The 15,033-nt window shown below is 46.6% G+C and overlaps 1 protein-coding gene across 8 annotated transcripts in view; it reads right to left on the bottom strand.

Moving 5' to 3' along the window:
• Positions 1 to 13,225, bottom strand: part of TCF7 (transcription factor 7) — a 204,841-nt gene extending 191,616 nt beyond the window's left edge. For 2 of the 8 annotated variants that reach the window (XM_040442477.1, XM_040442462.1), the window contains exons 1-2: positions 12,849 to 13,223; positions 12,707 to 12,773 (exon numbers count right to left, since the gene is read on the bottom strand). In XM_040442477.1, coding sequence (XP_040298411.1) covers positions 12,707 to 12,773; positions 12,849 to 13,028 — 247 coding nt within the window. In that variant the 5' untranslated portion in view covers positions 13,029 to 13,223. Of the gene's footprint in view, positions 1 to 7,096; positions 7,252 to 12,706 lie in introns of those variants that run through there. The other 6 variants (XM_040442442.1, XM_040442433.1, XM_040442451.1 and 3 more) reach the window with 5 other exon arrangements.
• Between the last annotated feature and the right edge of the window lie 1,808 nt (positions 13,226 to 15,033).

Genomic DNA, 15,033 nt, shown 5'->3' with positions numbered 1-15,033 from the left:
CAGCCGTGTGCTCCCCGCATCTCTGCAGTGTGGAACGGAGGCACGGAACCCCGCGGAAGCACTACAGAGTGCTTCCGTGGTGTTTCTGTCCATGCCTCCACACCGCAAAAAAAATAGAACATGTTCTATTTTTTGCGGTGCGGACGGATCACGGACCCATTCAAGTTGAATGGGTCTCGATCGGTCCTGACCGCCGCACGGACATTGCCCGTGCATTGGGGACCGCAAATTGCGGTCCCCAATGCACGGAACGGCCGCACAACGGCCGTGTGCATGAGCAGTGGCGGATTACAATAGGGACGTTCGGGTCGGCAGCCCCGGGCCCAGCATCTCTGGGGGGCCCAACGCCGACCCGAACGCCCACATACTGCGGCAGGGCACGGAAGCGCATAGTTCCCTGCCCCACCGCCAATCACCGCCATAGCCTTCAGCACTGTGACGTGTGCGCGCTGGCCTCATCCCGCCTTATATGGGGGGAAATTATGATGGGAGGATTACTATGTGGGGGCTGTGTGGGGCCAAATTATTATGGGAGGGATTACTATGAGGGGGCAAATTACTATGTGGGGCAGTGTGGTGGAAACTACTGTGTTGGGGCAGTGTGGGGGAAATTACTATGTGGGGGCAGTGTGGGGGAAATTACTGTGTGGGCCAAGTTACTATGTGGGGGCAAATTACAATGCGGGGCAGTGTGGTGAAAAATACTGTGTGGGGGAAATTGCTATGTGGGAGAAATTACTATATGGGGGGACGTGTGTGGGAAATTACTATGTGAGGGCAGTGTGGTGGAAATTACTATTCGGGAGAAATGACTGTGTGGGGGAAACTACTGTGTTGGGGCAGTATGGGGAAAATAACTGTGTGGGCAAATTACTATATGGGGCAATGTGGGGGAAATTACTATGTGGGGCAGTTTGGAGGAAATTATTATGTGGGGGCAGTGTGGGGGAAATTACTGTGTGGGGCAAATTACTATGTGGGGGCAGTGTGGGGGAAATTACTGTATGGGGGCGTTGCTATTGGGGAAGCACTGTAGGGGCAATTCTATTATTTTTGGAGCACTCTAGGGGACATTATAGCTGCTGTGGACACTATAGGGACATCTGGGGTAATTTATCAAACTGGTGTAAACTAGAACTGGCTTAGTTGCCCATAGCAGCCAATCAGGTTCCACCATTTATTTTTGACAGCTCTTTTGGAAATCCAGTTCTACATTACACCAGTTTTATAAATGACCCCAATTATGTCTAATAGGGTCACTATTTTTTCAGCAATATAGTACCTGAGACATTGGGCACAGTATTGGGAGTGGCAGCAGGATGACACTGTGGGGACACCAGGATGGGGAGGTTGATGGAAAAATTTAGAAATCTAACGTGTCTGTATTACAAACTCTGTAGAGACAAGATGCGGCTGAAAGAATTTGCCATGGCGGTCTGGGTTAAATGGAGGAGAAAAGGAATGAGAAGGTCTACATGACAAAAGATGTCACTGGATGTATAAGGTATGTGGTGCTGTATTCTCCTCCATGTCTTTTTTATTATAATTATATGTATTTTAAATTTGGCGACTAAATTTTTCAGTTTAGGACCCAATTTGGGGTAATTTAGGGTATTTTTTTTGTCTGAAGATGTCATATGGCCTAGGAAGAGACTGTGGCGCTCACGAAGCACCGCAGCCTCTTCATACAAAATGTATTTCTTTTTTTTAATGGAGGGAGGGGCCTAAGTTGAGTAGATAGCCCCGGGCCTATCATGCAATTAATTCGCCCCTGTGCATGAGGCCTTACTTTCAGTTATTCATCAACTTCACTCCAAACATGAATATACACGGTGTGACTACTGTTCACCCCAATTTCCATTGACTCTAAAGACAAGGACATGGTTTCAGCAAGCTGAGATATGGGGAGTTGGGCCCTCATAGAGCTCTCTCTATGCCTGCCCTGGACCTTGACAACATTGTGGTCACTGATTTATGCAATATGGTAATTTTATTCATTCCACATTCCCGTTCACTTCATAGGCAGGTACAGCAGCTCCAATGTGAGGAGCCCACCATACAGCTCCTCATATCTTAGCTTCATAGGTCAATGAGAGTGTGACATGAATTGGCAACTTCTATCCTGCAAAGGTTCTGAACAGCAGATGTATGCATCTATATCTGTGTTGGATGCATCCATTTGCCTTCAGCGCCTGCACAGAACAGAAGTTACCCAGGAGCATCCAGAGGAAGTGGTTGCCGGTTACTTCACGGACACCAGCGCAACTGCGGGCCTCTACTAGGTCAGTTGGCGGACAGTATATGGTCATGTATGCGTGCAAGCATTTTGACAAAAATTACCTTAGAAACTGGCGAACCACTTTAACGTATAATATTTTTTGTGTCATTTGGAAACTAGGAGAATTGACCTGTCCTCTTAAAATACTGCCCTACATAGCAAATAATGTGGCCATAGGGGGGGATTTATCAAAACTGTAAAGGCAAACTGACTTAGTTGTCCATAGCAACCAATCAGATTTAGAAAACAAAACAAATATGATTGGTTGCTATGGACAACTAAGTCAGTTTTGATAAATAGGGTCTATCACATGGGCAGGACAGTGGCTCAGTGGTAAGCACAGTTACATTGCAGCATTAGTCCTGGTTTGTATGCTGACCAAGGGCAACCATGTTTTTTGTGGGTTTCCTATCAACGGTTTTCTCCCATACCCCATAAACCATACAGATAGGTTTACTAGATCTCATGTGTTTGAGAAATGGAATTTCTGTATAGAGTGTGGAATACGATGGTGCCACAGAAGCCACAGAAATAAATAAAGCACCATCTTAACTGTTGTACTATCTCCCATAAACTACATTGGATAGCAACCAACCCGGTGCAGGCACTTTTCTCCCAGGGACATGGGAACTGGGCTATCATGTCTTCAGGGTCATAGCGGTGGGACCGGTTAGACATTCATGGCATATTAAAGCAGGCGTCGTAAGAACTGATGCAAAGGATATTTGTACAATCTATAGATCATCAGACAAATTGGAAGATTTATACTCCAGTATATATGACAATTGTTGATCCCGTGTGGGTACATTTTCAGATTAGAGCAGATTACCACTGGGGCTACATGCAATCAAATGCCCAACAATCTTTAGAGCTGACCGTTCCCCATAATGCTTATTTGGCCTTATCACCATTCACATTCATTACACGTTTTCAGGTCAGTTCATTTTTTTATGCTATTATCTCATCTATTTTCACATTGGACAGTCCTGGTCAGATCACAGTACAAGACTCAGCATGAGAATGTGTAAAACTGTATAATTCCTTAAATATATCAGTACTTGGGTATAATATTAAGGGGATCGCTGGGTTGTGGTGGGTACTGAAGGAAATGAAGCCAGCAGGGTGGCACAATCAGACATACAGCCTGTCTGCAAGGCTCACAGGGATGGTCTTTCCTAATGGACTGTCAGATTACACTATGGAAGGTCAGAGGGCACTAAATACTCTGCAAGACTAAAATATGTCACATTCCAGACCCGAAAGCTGATCTGCAGAAGATCACACTCCCCTCATTCATATGCTCCTGTACGTCGCCGTCCCAATCCCACCACCTGGAAAAGCAGCAATATTACACAGGCCGAGGAGGAATCCCGTTTCTCAGTTATTATTTGTACCCAGTGTAAGGCTACTTTCACACCTGCGTTCAGAGCGGGTCCGTCTGGTATCTGCACAGACGGATCCGCTCCTATAATGTAAACGCTTAGATCCGTTCAGAACGGATCCGTTTGCATTACCATGAACAAAAAAAAAAATATATATATATATATATATATATATATAGATATATATATATATATATATAATTTTTTTTTTTTTTTTTTTTTCATGATAATGCAAACGGATCCGTTTTGACTTTACATTGAAAGTCAATGGGGGACGGATCTGTTTGAAAATTGAGCCATATTGTGTCAACTTCAAACGGATCCGTCCCCATTGACATACATTGTAAGTCTGGACGGATCCGTTTGCCTCCGCATGGCCAGGCGGACACCCGAACGCTGCAAGCAGCGTTCAGGTGTCCGCCTGCTGAGCGGAGTGGAGGACAAACGGTGCCAGACCGATGCATTCTGAGCGGATCCGCATCCACTCAGAATGCATTAGGACTGGACGGATCTGTTCGGGGCCGCTTGTGAGAGCCTTCAAACGGAGCTCACAAGCGGAGCCCCGAACGCTAGTGTGAAAGTAGCCTAAAACATTACTCGTTTGCAAATAACTATTTTTGGGGACTGCAATGTGCCACATGAATTAGTATTTTAGCATATTTAGTGCCCACAGTGTCATTTGACAGCCTCTCTGAGACTGGCCATGGCAGCCACCACAACTCGCCCCATCGCTGTGGTAATATCATACCATAATGATGGTGCAAGTTCAGCAGTGTGTCTGGAAATGTTGTGGAGGCGGACATCTTGCCTCAAGTCATATCAAGGGGATGGGGGACTATCAGGAACATGCCTGATAGTGAAGGAATTCTTTTTAAAACCAATTATTGATAGTCTGCCCTCAGCATTAGGCCTTATTCACACAGTCAGTTGTTGACAGAAGTGTGCAAGCCCTCGCCTTATACCTTATCTCTGTGTAGCCTCCACACATGGTTTTGTTTCCCAATCACTGATGGAGATCACTGACCAAGTCAATGACTTGGGAATAAAGACTTACACATTACAGTTTGCAAATATCTGTTCTTGCGGCCCTGAGAGGAGAGACAAGCCTGACTAACATTTGTTGAGCAGAGATCTACATTCTTACAATGGCCACAGAAGTTCCGTAAATTAATAGCCAGATTCCCCCTTCAACGTCCGGGGTAGTTAAGACCAACCAAGTATGTATGTTACACAAATCAGGCAAAATCGTTCCGAAACTTTCTAATACAGACCACATTGGACTATATTTACTAAGGCCAGTGTGCCGCTTTTCTGTGGCATTGTTTGCACCACTTTCTTGGCACAGAGCTTTTTTCTCTTCTGCTCAAAATTGGAAGTGGCTATATGGTGTTGTCATTTGTGCCAAATTTATAGTTGGTAGACAATATGCAAGATGTGCCAAATCTGTGATAAATGGGGCAAAACTTTTCACAAACTAATAGACAGTAGATGGGGGCCAAGGGGTTTCAATTCCTCTACATTTTCAAGATTTCTGTGAATGGAAGACCTAAAGCTGGCCATGCACCGTACAGGTGAAACTCGAAAAATTTGAATATTCTGCAAAGTTCATTTATTTCAGTAATGCAACTTAAAAGGTGAAACTAACATATGAGATAGACTCATTACATGAAAAGCTAGATATTACAAGCCTTTATTTGTTATAATTTGGATGATTATGGTTTACAGCTTATGAAACCCCAAAGTCACAATTTTGAGGTACCCGTTCCTCAGGGGGTATGGATTAATTAGCCGACTAGTGTGACACTTTGAGTCAAGAATATTGAACCTTTTCACAAAATTCTAATTTTAAGCTGCATTAATGCAATTCCTTTTAGTTTTCATTACTGAAATAAATGGACCTTTGCACAATATTCTACTTTTTCGAGTTTCACCTGTAGGTTGCATTGTTGGCAAAACGATTATAGGTCTGGACTCCACCATAATATGCATGCTCGGCTGATCTGACTTTTTCAATGAGAGGTGAATATGCCACTGCCACAGAAGTAAAGAACCAAGCATTTTGAAATTCAACATGCCCAATCACCCCCCAACATCTGCTGTCAAGACAGACAGACATACACAATTGACAGGTGACCAACGCCGCCAAAAATCGTTATCGTTAATCTAATGTGCATGGCCACCACTGAGATTATATTACAAACTAGAAAATCCTTAGTTAGGCTACTTTCAGACTAGCATTCAGAGAGGATCCGTCTGCTGTCTGCACAGACGGATCCGTTCCTATAATGCAGACGTTTGGATCCGTTCAGAACGGATCCGTCTGCATTATAACTTAGAAAAAATTCTAAGTGTGAAAGTAGTTCAGACGGATCCGTCCAGACTTTACATTGAAAGTCAATGGGAGACGGATCCGTTTGAAAATTGAGCCATATAGTGTCATCTTCAAACGGATCCGTCCCCATTGACTTACATTGTAAGTCTGGACGGATCCGCTTGCCTCCGCACGGCCAGGCGGACACCCGAACGCTGCAAGCAGCGTTCAGGTGTCCGCTCGCTGAGCGGAGCGGAGGCTGAACGCTGCCAGACTGATGCATTCTGAGCGGATCCGCGTCCACTCAGAATGCATTGGTAGCTGGACGGATGCGTTCGGGGCCACTTGTGAGACCCTTCAAACGGAGCTCACAAGTGGAGCCCCGACGCTAGTGTGAAAGTACCCTTAAAGGGGTTATCCCACTTTGCATTTTCATACTTACCTGCTGCCAGCGCGCCGTTCACTTCCTGAATTCTGGCTGGGGCGGGCTTCATCTTGATTGAAGTCTTCTCCTGGCCGCGCCGCGCGCTGGACTGAACGCGCACGCCGCCGCGCATGCGCCATGGTGACTTATTCCTGTCTAGTATAGTACAGAGCCGGTGTGCGCGTTCGCGGCTCTGTACTATTCTGGCCAGGAAGAAGTCACCATCGCGCATGCGCGGCGGCGTGCGCGTTCAGGACAGCGAGCGGCCCGGCCGGGAGAAAAGAAGGAGTCTTCTGCGCAAGCGCAGCCATCAGGATTCCGGAGAAGAGCGGTGGCCGTAACCAGGGGAGACCGAATGACAACAATGAGGTAAGTAGGGATTAATTTTCTCCTAAACGGTGGGAATGGTGTAATCAAATATATTTACAAAAATGATCATTAACAGATTTAACAGTGATCATTATGATGGGATAACCCCTTTAAACTATTACAAATCCACATCAAAATCTGCTTAATTATGGTTAAGATTTTAAATGAGGATTTGGTTACAAATTTGTGTCAGTACCTCAGCAAAAACTTCACATGAATATGCAGTTTAGGCAAACAGAGATCTTGTCACTGGCAGAAAACTGAAACATACAGGGGGAGTTTATTAAGTCTGGCTTTTCTGAGGCCAGTCTTAAAAGGGCTCAGCTACTCACCAGCCCCAAAGTTTTTCATTTCCTGGATATTCGGTGGACCGAAGCTTTGTATGTGAGTGACAGACTCCATTGCACTTGCCTATCCATGTGTGCTCCCTACGCTGCTCCCGGACCTTTTAGCAGTGGCGGCGCTGTAGAACAGCTCCAGGGCTACAGCACATGCCCTTGAGCTGTCCTAATAAATGATGATGCACTGCAGAGCGATGGCCGGATCGGAAGCTGCCGCACACGCTAGAATGTGCACACTCCTGCTATCCTAGCCACCAGAGTGAGCAGAAGATCACACTGCGCAGGTGCGCCAACCACTGGGCGGCCATAACTGTGACAATGAGCAGTAAACAAAGAGGGGGAAGAGAAAACCAAAAGAATAAAAGGAGGAAGAAAAGAGCCTGTTCCCCTGCAATACACAAAGCATTCGGTGAAATGGGAATACCCCTTTAATAAGAAAACATGCTGCCATATGATATACCAGAATGATGCCACCTCAGTTCTCAGGAGGTCCCTGTGTCAGAAAACTAAATTACTCCAACACGTAGAAGGCACTGATTTCAGGGGTAAACGTGTTGGGCTGGGGGGGGAAGGGGGTCAGTCCATGATCCGCCCCCTAGAAATGGGGGGAAAAGTTGCAAATTGTGGACCAAAACAGAACTCTTTGATACTTCCCCCAAAAGTATACAAAAGCTGCATAGCTCTTCATCAATTACACCTAAATTACCCCAGAACTTTAATGGGGTGAAGGGCTCCGGTCGGATATGGAAATACTAAATCCAGACGGATCAGCTGTCCAAATCTACTTTCCCCTCATGTTAGATGTTGGGGTGAGGTCCGGGCAGCCCCTGTAGCTTGGCGGACAAGTGTTGAATATCATTTGTAAAGTGACAGACTCCCATAGCTAAACACTGAAATCCCATAACTCCACAATTACGTTTGGCAGTGAAGGCACGTCTTCTCATATCTGCCCCTACTCCACGTGATCTCCCTTAATCTCGCAGGCAGTGGACAGCACGGCTTAGAAAATACAACTACTGCTATTAGAACATAATGGGAGTCTTAACTGTAAGCAAAGATTTAGGCTACATGCACATGACCGTATGTATTTCATGTACTTTACTTTCTGCATCCGTATGTCCCATCTGCAAATTACACAACGTGGACCTATTGAAGTCAATGGCTCTGCAAAAAAGACGGATGCCAAACGGACGTCACCCGTATTTTGCGGATCCAAATTTTGCCGACTGCAAAATACATATGGTCGTGTGAATGTACCCTTACAAGAATTCACCAAGGTGAACTAAGGGCGTTACTGGCTTTCAATGCAGCATCTATCAAACGTGCCAATCTGTAGACAAAGACACGGATGGCATATCCACATGCATGCACTGATCCGATGCGTCTCACCATCATTTATAAATATCTCCTTTAGGCACTTTGTTTTGATAAGAATACATAGACCCACTCACCACGTCAGGGTGGCCAATATCTATCTCCATTAGGCACTTTGTTTTGATAAGAATACATAGACCCACTCACCACGTCAGGGTGGCCAATATCTATCTCCATTAAGCACTTTGTTTTGATAAGAATACATAGACCCACTCACCACGTCAGGGTGGCCAATATCTATCTCCATTAGGCACTTTGTTTTGATAAGAATACATAGACCCACTCACCACGTCAGGGTGGCCAATATCTCCATTAGGCACTTTGTTTTGATAAGAATACATAGACCCACTCACCACGTCAGGGTGGCCAATATCTATCTCCATTAGGCACTTTGTTTTGATAAGAATACATAGACCCACTCACCACGTCAGGGTGGCCAATATCTATCTCCATTAAGCACTTTGTTTTGATAAGAATACATAGACCCACTCACCACGTCAGGGTGGCCAATATCTATCTCCATTAGGCACTTTGTTTTGATAAGAATACATAGACCCACTCACCACGTCAGGGTGGCCAATATCTCCATTAGGCACTTTGTTTTGATAAGAATACATAGACCCACTCACCACGTCAGGGTGGCCAATATCTATCTCCATTAGGCACTTTGTTTTGATAATAATACATAGACCCACTCACCACGTCAGGGTGGCCAATATCTCCATTAGGCACTTTGTTTTGATAAGAATACATAGACCCACTCACCACGTCAGGGTGGCCAATATCTCCATTAGGCACTTTGTTTTGATAAGAATACATAGACCCACTCACCACGTCAGGGTGGCCAATATCTCCATTAGGCACTTTGTTTTGATAAGAATACATAGACCCACTCACCACGTCAGGGTGGCCAATATCTATCTCCATTAGGCACTTTGTTTTGATAAGAATACATAGACCCACTCACCACGTCAGGGTGGCCAATATCTATCTCCATTAAGCACTTTGTTTTGATAAGAATACATAGACCCACTCACCACGTCAGGGTGGCCAATATCTATCTCCATTAGGCACTTTGTTTTGATAAGAATACATAGACCCACTCACCACGTCAGGGTGGCCAATATCTCCATTAGGCACTTTGTTTTGATAAGAATACATAGACCCACTCACCACGTCAGGGTGGCCAATATCTATCTCCATTAGGCACTTTGTTTTGATAATAATACATAGACCCACTCACCACGTCAGGGTGGCCAATATCTCCATTAGGCACTTTGTTTTGATAAGAATACATAGACCCACTCACCACGTCAGGGTGGCCAATATCTCCATTAGGCACTTTGTTTTGATAAGAATACATAGACCCACTCACCACGTCAGGGTGGCCAATATCTCCATTAGGCACTTTGTTTTGATAAGAATACATAGACCCACTCACCACGTCAGGGTGGCCAATATCTATCTCCATTAGGCACTTTGTTTTGATAAGAATACATAGACCCACTCACCACGTCAGGGTGGCCAATATCTATCTCCATTAAGCACTTTGTTTTGATAAGAATACATAGACCCACTCACCACGTCAGGGTGGCCAATATCTCCATTAGGCACTTTGTTTTGATAAGAATACATAGACCCACTCACCACGTCAGGGTGGCCAATATCTATCTCCATTAGGCACTTTGTTTTGATAATAATACATAGACCCACTCACCACGTCAGGGTGGCCAATATCTCCATTAGGCACTTTGTTTTGATAAGAATACATAGACCCACTCACCACGTCAGGGTGGCCAATATCTCCATTAGGCACTTTGTTTTGATAAGAATACATAGACCCACTCACCACGTCAGGGTGGCCTCCTTTGATTGGGTCATTCCCATGGCACCACAACACAGCACCTGCAGGCGGCGAGACCCGTGAAATGTACAATTATCTGGATGCCGCAGGCAAGGAGGGATTGTGAACAAGAGCCTTGGCAAGCCCCCTAGTCATCAAACTAGAGCTTTTATGCAAATAGCGCACATGTATAACAGCACACGTGTGCCAGTGTTTCTGTTGTGCGCCAAATCCACAAGCTGCCCACATGCATTAACATCGACAGAACCGCCTTAATGTGTTTGGTGGTCTCCAGAAGCAAATGTCAGGGGAAATAAGGATCAGACAGCTGGATTTCAACATGCCCTATCCATTATTCTTAAAAGGGTAGTCTCACGTCAGCAAATGGCCTTTACCGTGTAGACAAAGTACTTACTATACACAAGGCAGTACTGTAGTGTAGACAAGGCACTTACTAATGTATTGTGATTATCCATATTGCTTCCTTTGCTGATGTGATCATTTTTCCATCACATTATACACTGCCCATATGCAGGAGTCACGACCATCGCTGCAGCGCAGATATGAGGTGGCCGGGAGCTGCTGCTCATGCCTGCCTATGAACACCCCCCCAATCCCAGCCACTATAGGGACTAGCACTTTTTCCTATAGTGTGCAAGCACGGCCACCTCTGCTGGATTGCAGAGTGGTCGTAACCATGGAAACAAGCAGTGTATAATGTGATGGAAAAATTAATCCAGCCAGTAAAGGAGGCAATATGGATAGTCACAGTACATTAGTAAGTGCCTTATATTAACTTTATCTACATGGTAAATGCCACTTGCTGAAGTGAGACAACCCCTTTGGGGTAAATGTACACGTTCAGGATTTATGTGCAGATAATCCACACTGAAATCCGCAGGGAAACATGTGCGGACAGTCCGCATCAAAAGAAAAAATAAAATAAAATCTGGGTCAAAATCTGCAGCATGTACATAAAAATTTAAAATCATCATATAATACAACGTACAAGCCCTACGGTGTGGATTTTCTGCGCAGAATATCCGCACGTAATCCTGATGGTGTGCTGCTGTCAGAGATGGCTGGCATTGGCTAACTCTCCTTATTAAACTGAACCAAGTATGCACCTATGAGAGGCCAGTAGGACTGTTGGACAAGCACCTGGTACATGCACCTATGAGAGGCCAGGAGGACTGTTGGACAAGCACCTGGTACATGCACCTATGAGAGGCCAGGAGGACTGTGGGACAAGCACCTGGTACATGCACCTATGAGAGGCCAGGAGGACTGTGGGACAAGCACCTATGAGAGGCCAGGAGGACTGTGGGACAAGCACCTATGAGAGGCCAGGAGGACTGTGGGACAAGCACCTGGTACATGCACCTATGAGAGGCCAGGAGGACTGTGGGACAAGCACCTGGTACATGCACCTATGAGAGGCCAGGAGGACTGTGGGACAAGCACCTGGTACATGCACCTATGAGAGGCCAGAAGGACTGCGGGACAAGCACCTATGAGAGGCCAGGAGGACTGTGGGTCAAGCGCCTGGTACAAGCACCTATGAGAGGCCAGGAGGACTGTGGGTCAAGCACCTATGAGAGGCCAGGAGGACTGTGGGTCAAGCACCTGGTACAAGCACCTATGAGAGGCCAGGATGACTGTGGGTCAAGCACCTGGTACAAGCACCTATGAGAGGCCAGGAGGACTGTGGGACAAGCACCTATGAGAGGCCAGGAGGACTGTGGGCCAAGCACCTATGAGAGGCCAGGAAGACTGTGGGTCAAGCACCTGGTACAAGCACCTATGAGAGGCCAGGAGGACTGTGGGACAAGCACCTATGAGAGGCCAGGATGACTGTGGGTCAAGCACCTGGTACAAGCACCTATGAGAGGCCAGGAGGACTGTGGGACAAGCACCTATGAGAGGCCAGGAGGACTGTGGGCCAAGCACCTATGAGAGGCCAGGAGGACTGTGGGTCAAGCACCTATGAGAAGCCAGGAGGACTGTGGGACAAGCACCTATGAGAGGCCAGGAGGACTGTGGAACAAGCACCTGGTACATGCACCTATGAGAGGTCAGAAGGACTGTGGGACAACCACCTATGAGAGGCCAGGAGGACTGTGGGACAACCACCTATGAGAGGCCAGGAGGACTGTGGGACAAGCACCTGGTACATGCACTGCATGGCCATTAATACAATCACTGCATCTATGGTCCAAGGAGATGGTTAGTGAAATGGCACCATGTTAGTTTCTGGCATTTGGGGAGAGGACAAGCAGTGACCCCTCTGCCAGAGCTCTAGGGATCCCAGTCTCCTGCAGGTTGTCCTGGGGGTGAGGGCACCGCTGATGCCACAGGTCTGCAGGAGGAGGGGAGTTGCTTACCATCTTCCATGTGATCTGCCAGCTTCTCCTGATAAACTCTGTGCGCATCCTGTGCCCGCCGGATCGCCTGTGGAGACAGCAGGGGTTGAGAAGTTGTGGGGTCGGCGGGGCAGGGGGCTAGGAGCCCGGGAACAGGGCTTACCTCCGGGTGGTCGGCGGGAGCCTCAGACTCATTCACCAGCGATGACTTGAGATCGGCCAGGTCGCGCTCAGTGAAGGCATTCTCCTGGATCTTCTCCTCCTGGTCGCCCTCGTCTTTGAAGGCGATCATCTCATCGCTGGCGCCCAGGTCCTCCTCTCCGCCGCTGCTCAGCTGGGGCATGGTAGCTGCTGGAGCCCCTGAGGCAGAGAACTCAGGCTGTGGGTGGCAGGCGATGCGTGCCCTGCTGCATGAGAGGGAAAAGTTTGGCAGCAGTAGGGACAGGAGCTGTGCCGTCTGGAGCTTGTGATCTTCTGAGGACAAGGGGGAGGCAGAGCACGTCAAGCACACCGCCCGCTGATTGATGGCTGCACCGAGCACTCGGGGGCAGAGCCAGGCTCTTAAAGCGACAGGCACACTGCACAGAGAGCCATCCTGCCAGTGGCCCTTCCCCCTCACGTGTACAGTTCATTCTGCAAACTGCAGATGATGACTGGTGTGAGAATGCTTTATAGAAAGTGGCAGACCCTTGGCATCATTGCTGTAGTGTCCAATATTCTTGTCATGGTTACTTGCTATTAGTTGCCCAAGTCCTCTTCTAGATAATGGGCTCTCAGCGGTAATTAAGGCAGGTACTAATATATCTGGTCTCCTGAATTCAACTGCTGTAGCCCACACCTCAACCCCTAGACCCCTGCTCCACAGCTGGTGGAAGAGGACAGGAAATGGCAAAGAGGCAGATTTTGGGGCAATATATTGTGCTGCACTGTGATATATGGTTCTAATGGGACGGTGTCTTGCACTATGGTATTGCTCACCCCGCCTACTTCTGTTGCCCCTCCTTCTATCATCAATTTGGACCTGCTTACAACATAGGCCCAATTTTAGTTTTTTTTTCCAGGGCTACTTTAAGTCCCCAGTCCGCCTCTGAAAGGTCCCCACAAATCTATACTATAGCGACTGTGAAGAACAGCTCTGCCATACAATGTCCAATGGAACATGCCATGATTTTTTATTTTTTTTTGGCACAAGTGCAGTGGTCGGCTTTGAGGTGGCCCCCAGAGGTACGCTGTGTCCTCCGGACACCATCGAGGTGTCACCACGTGTTGCTGCTCTCTCCGGAAGGGATGGTAAGGTGTGGTGCACTCTAATGGGAAATAAGTCCAGAGAGTCAGGGTCTGCAGTAAACCAGGGTGCTTCTTTACGGGAGGAACTCAAATACAATATAATACGGACAATGCACTGAGCTGGCGTCTCCAGTCTCCTCCCTGGCAGAAGAAAGTTCTGAGCGGAGGAAAGGCCTGAGCCAGCTGTCCCTCTCTTAGAAGGCTTGTACCCTAACCAAAGGGTTGGTGGCCCAGGCTCTGTAGCAGAATATCCTTGTCTCAGCATCTTCTTCCCATCACTGGTGCAGTATGGCAAAGTCTCTTCTACTAAACATTGGTCCCTATCTATAGGCAACTAGAGGCTCTGACTGCTCCAGTTTCTTACTGATCTAGCATCTTCTAGTGAGAGGGGTGAAGCTGGAGAAGCACAGCCTAACAAAAACAATGTTGCGGTTCATGGCTGCCATAGATTTGTATTGGGCCTCAATACAAAATATTTGGCAATGACCAAGCAGTTTTCAGTGGTAAACAACAGTCTAACAGAGCTAAATTAGATGGTTAAAAAAGTTCACTGTGTCTGGCCATTCCCAAAACTCAGCTCTGCGTAGTCCCTTATGACAGCAGTGTAAAATGACTAGCTTCTCAGGCTGGAAATTCACAGTCTCTTAGTGTGAACTAACCCTTTTCAAAATTCATTGCAAATACAGTACAGTAATAGTGCAAAAAAGCAGCATATATCATATAAAATGCAGTTCAACAGTATACAGTAGGTGCAAGCAACGGCATAATTCACAGTGCAAGTTAACCCTTCAAAGTACACTAAAGTGAGATTATGGCTGCATAGCAGCAATAGGGCAGATGTCTAAAAAAGTCCAGACTCCAAAGTACACTTGCGTCCAGTGCACCCCACATTCATACAGTATATTATTGGACAGGAAAAAAACAACTATGAAATCAGAGCCATATAGAGGTAAAATAGGGTCTCATGGTCTTAGCAGCCACCATATTACCACTCTGTACAATTTTAGGTCGTATGGAGTAGAGATTTCAAATTTCTTGAAATATCTTGAAATTTTTTCCAA

The sequence above is a fragment of the Bufo bufo genome, chromosome 1 (genome assembly GCF_905171765.1).
Source record: "Bufo bufo chromosome 1, aBufBuf1.1, whole genome shotgun sequence".
Taxonomy (NCBI): Eukaryota; Metazoa; Chordata; class Amphibia; order Anura; family Bufonidae; genus Bufo; species Bufo bufo.
This window is presented reverse-complemented; position numbering and strand designations above follow the sequence as displayed.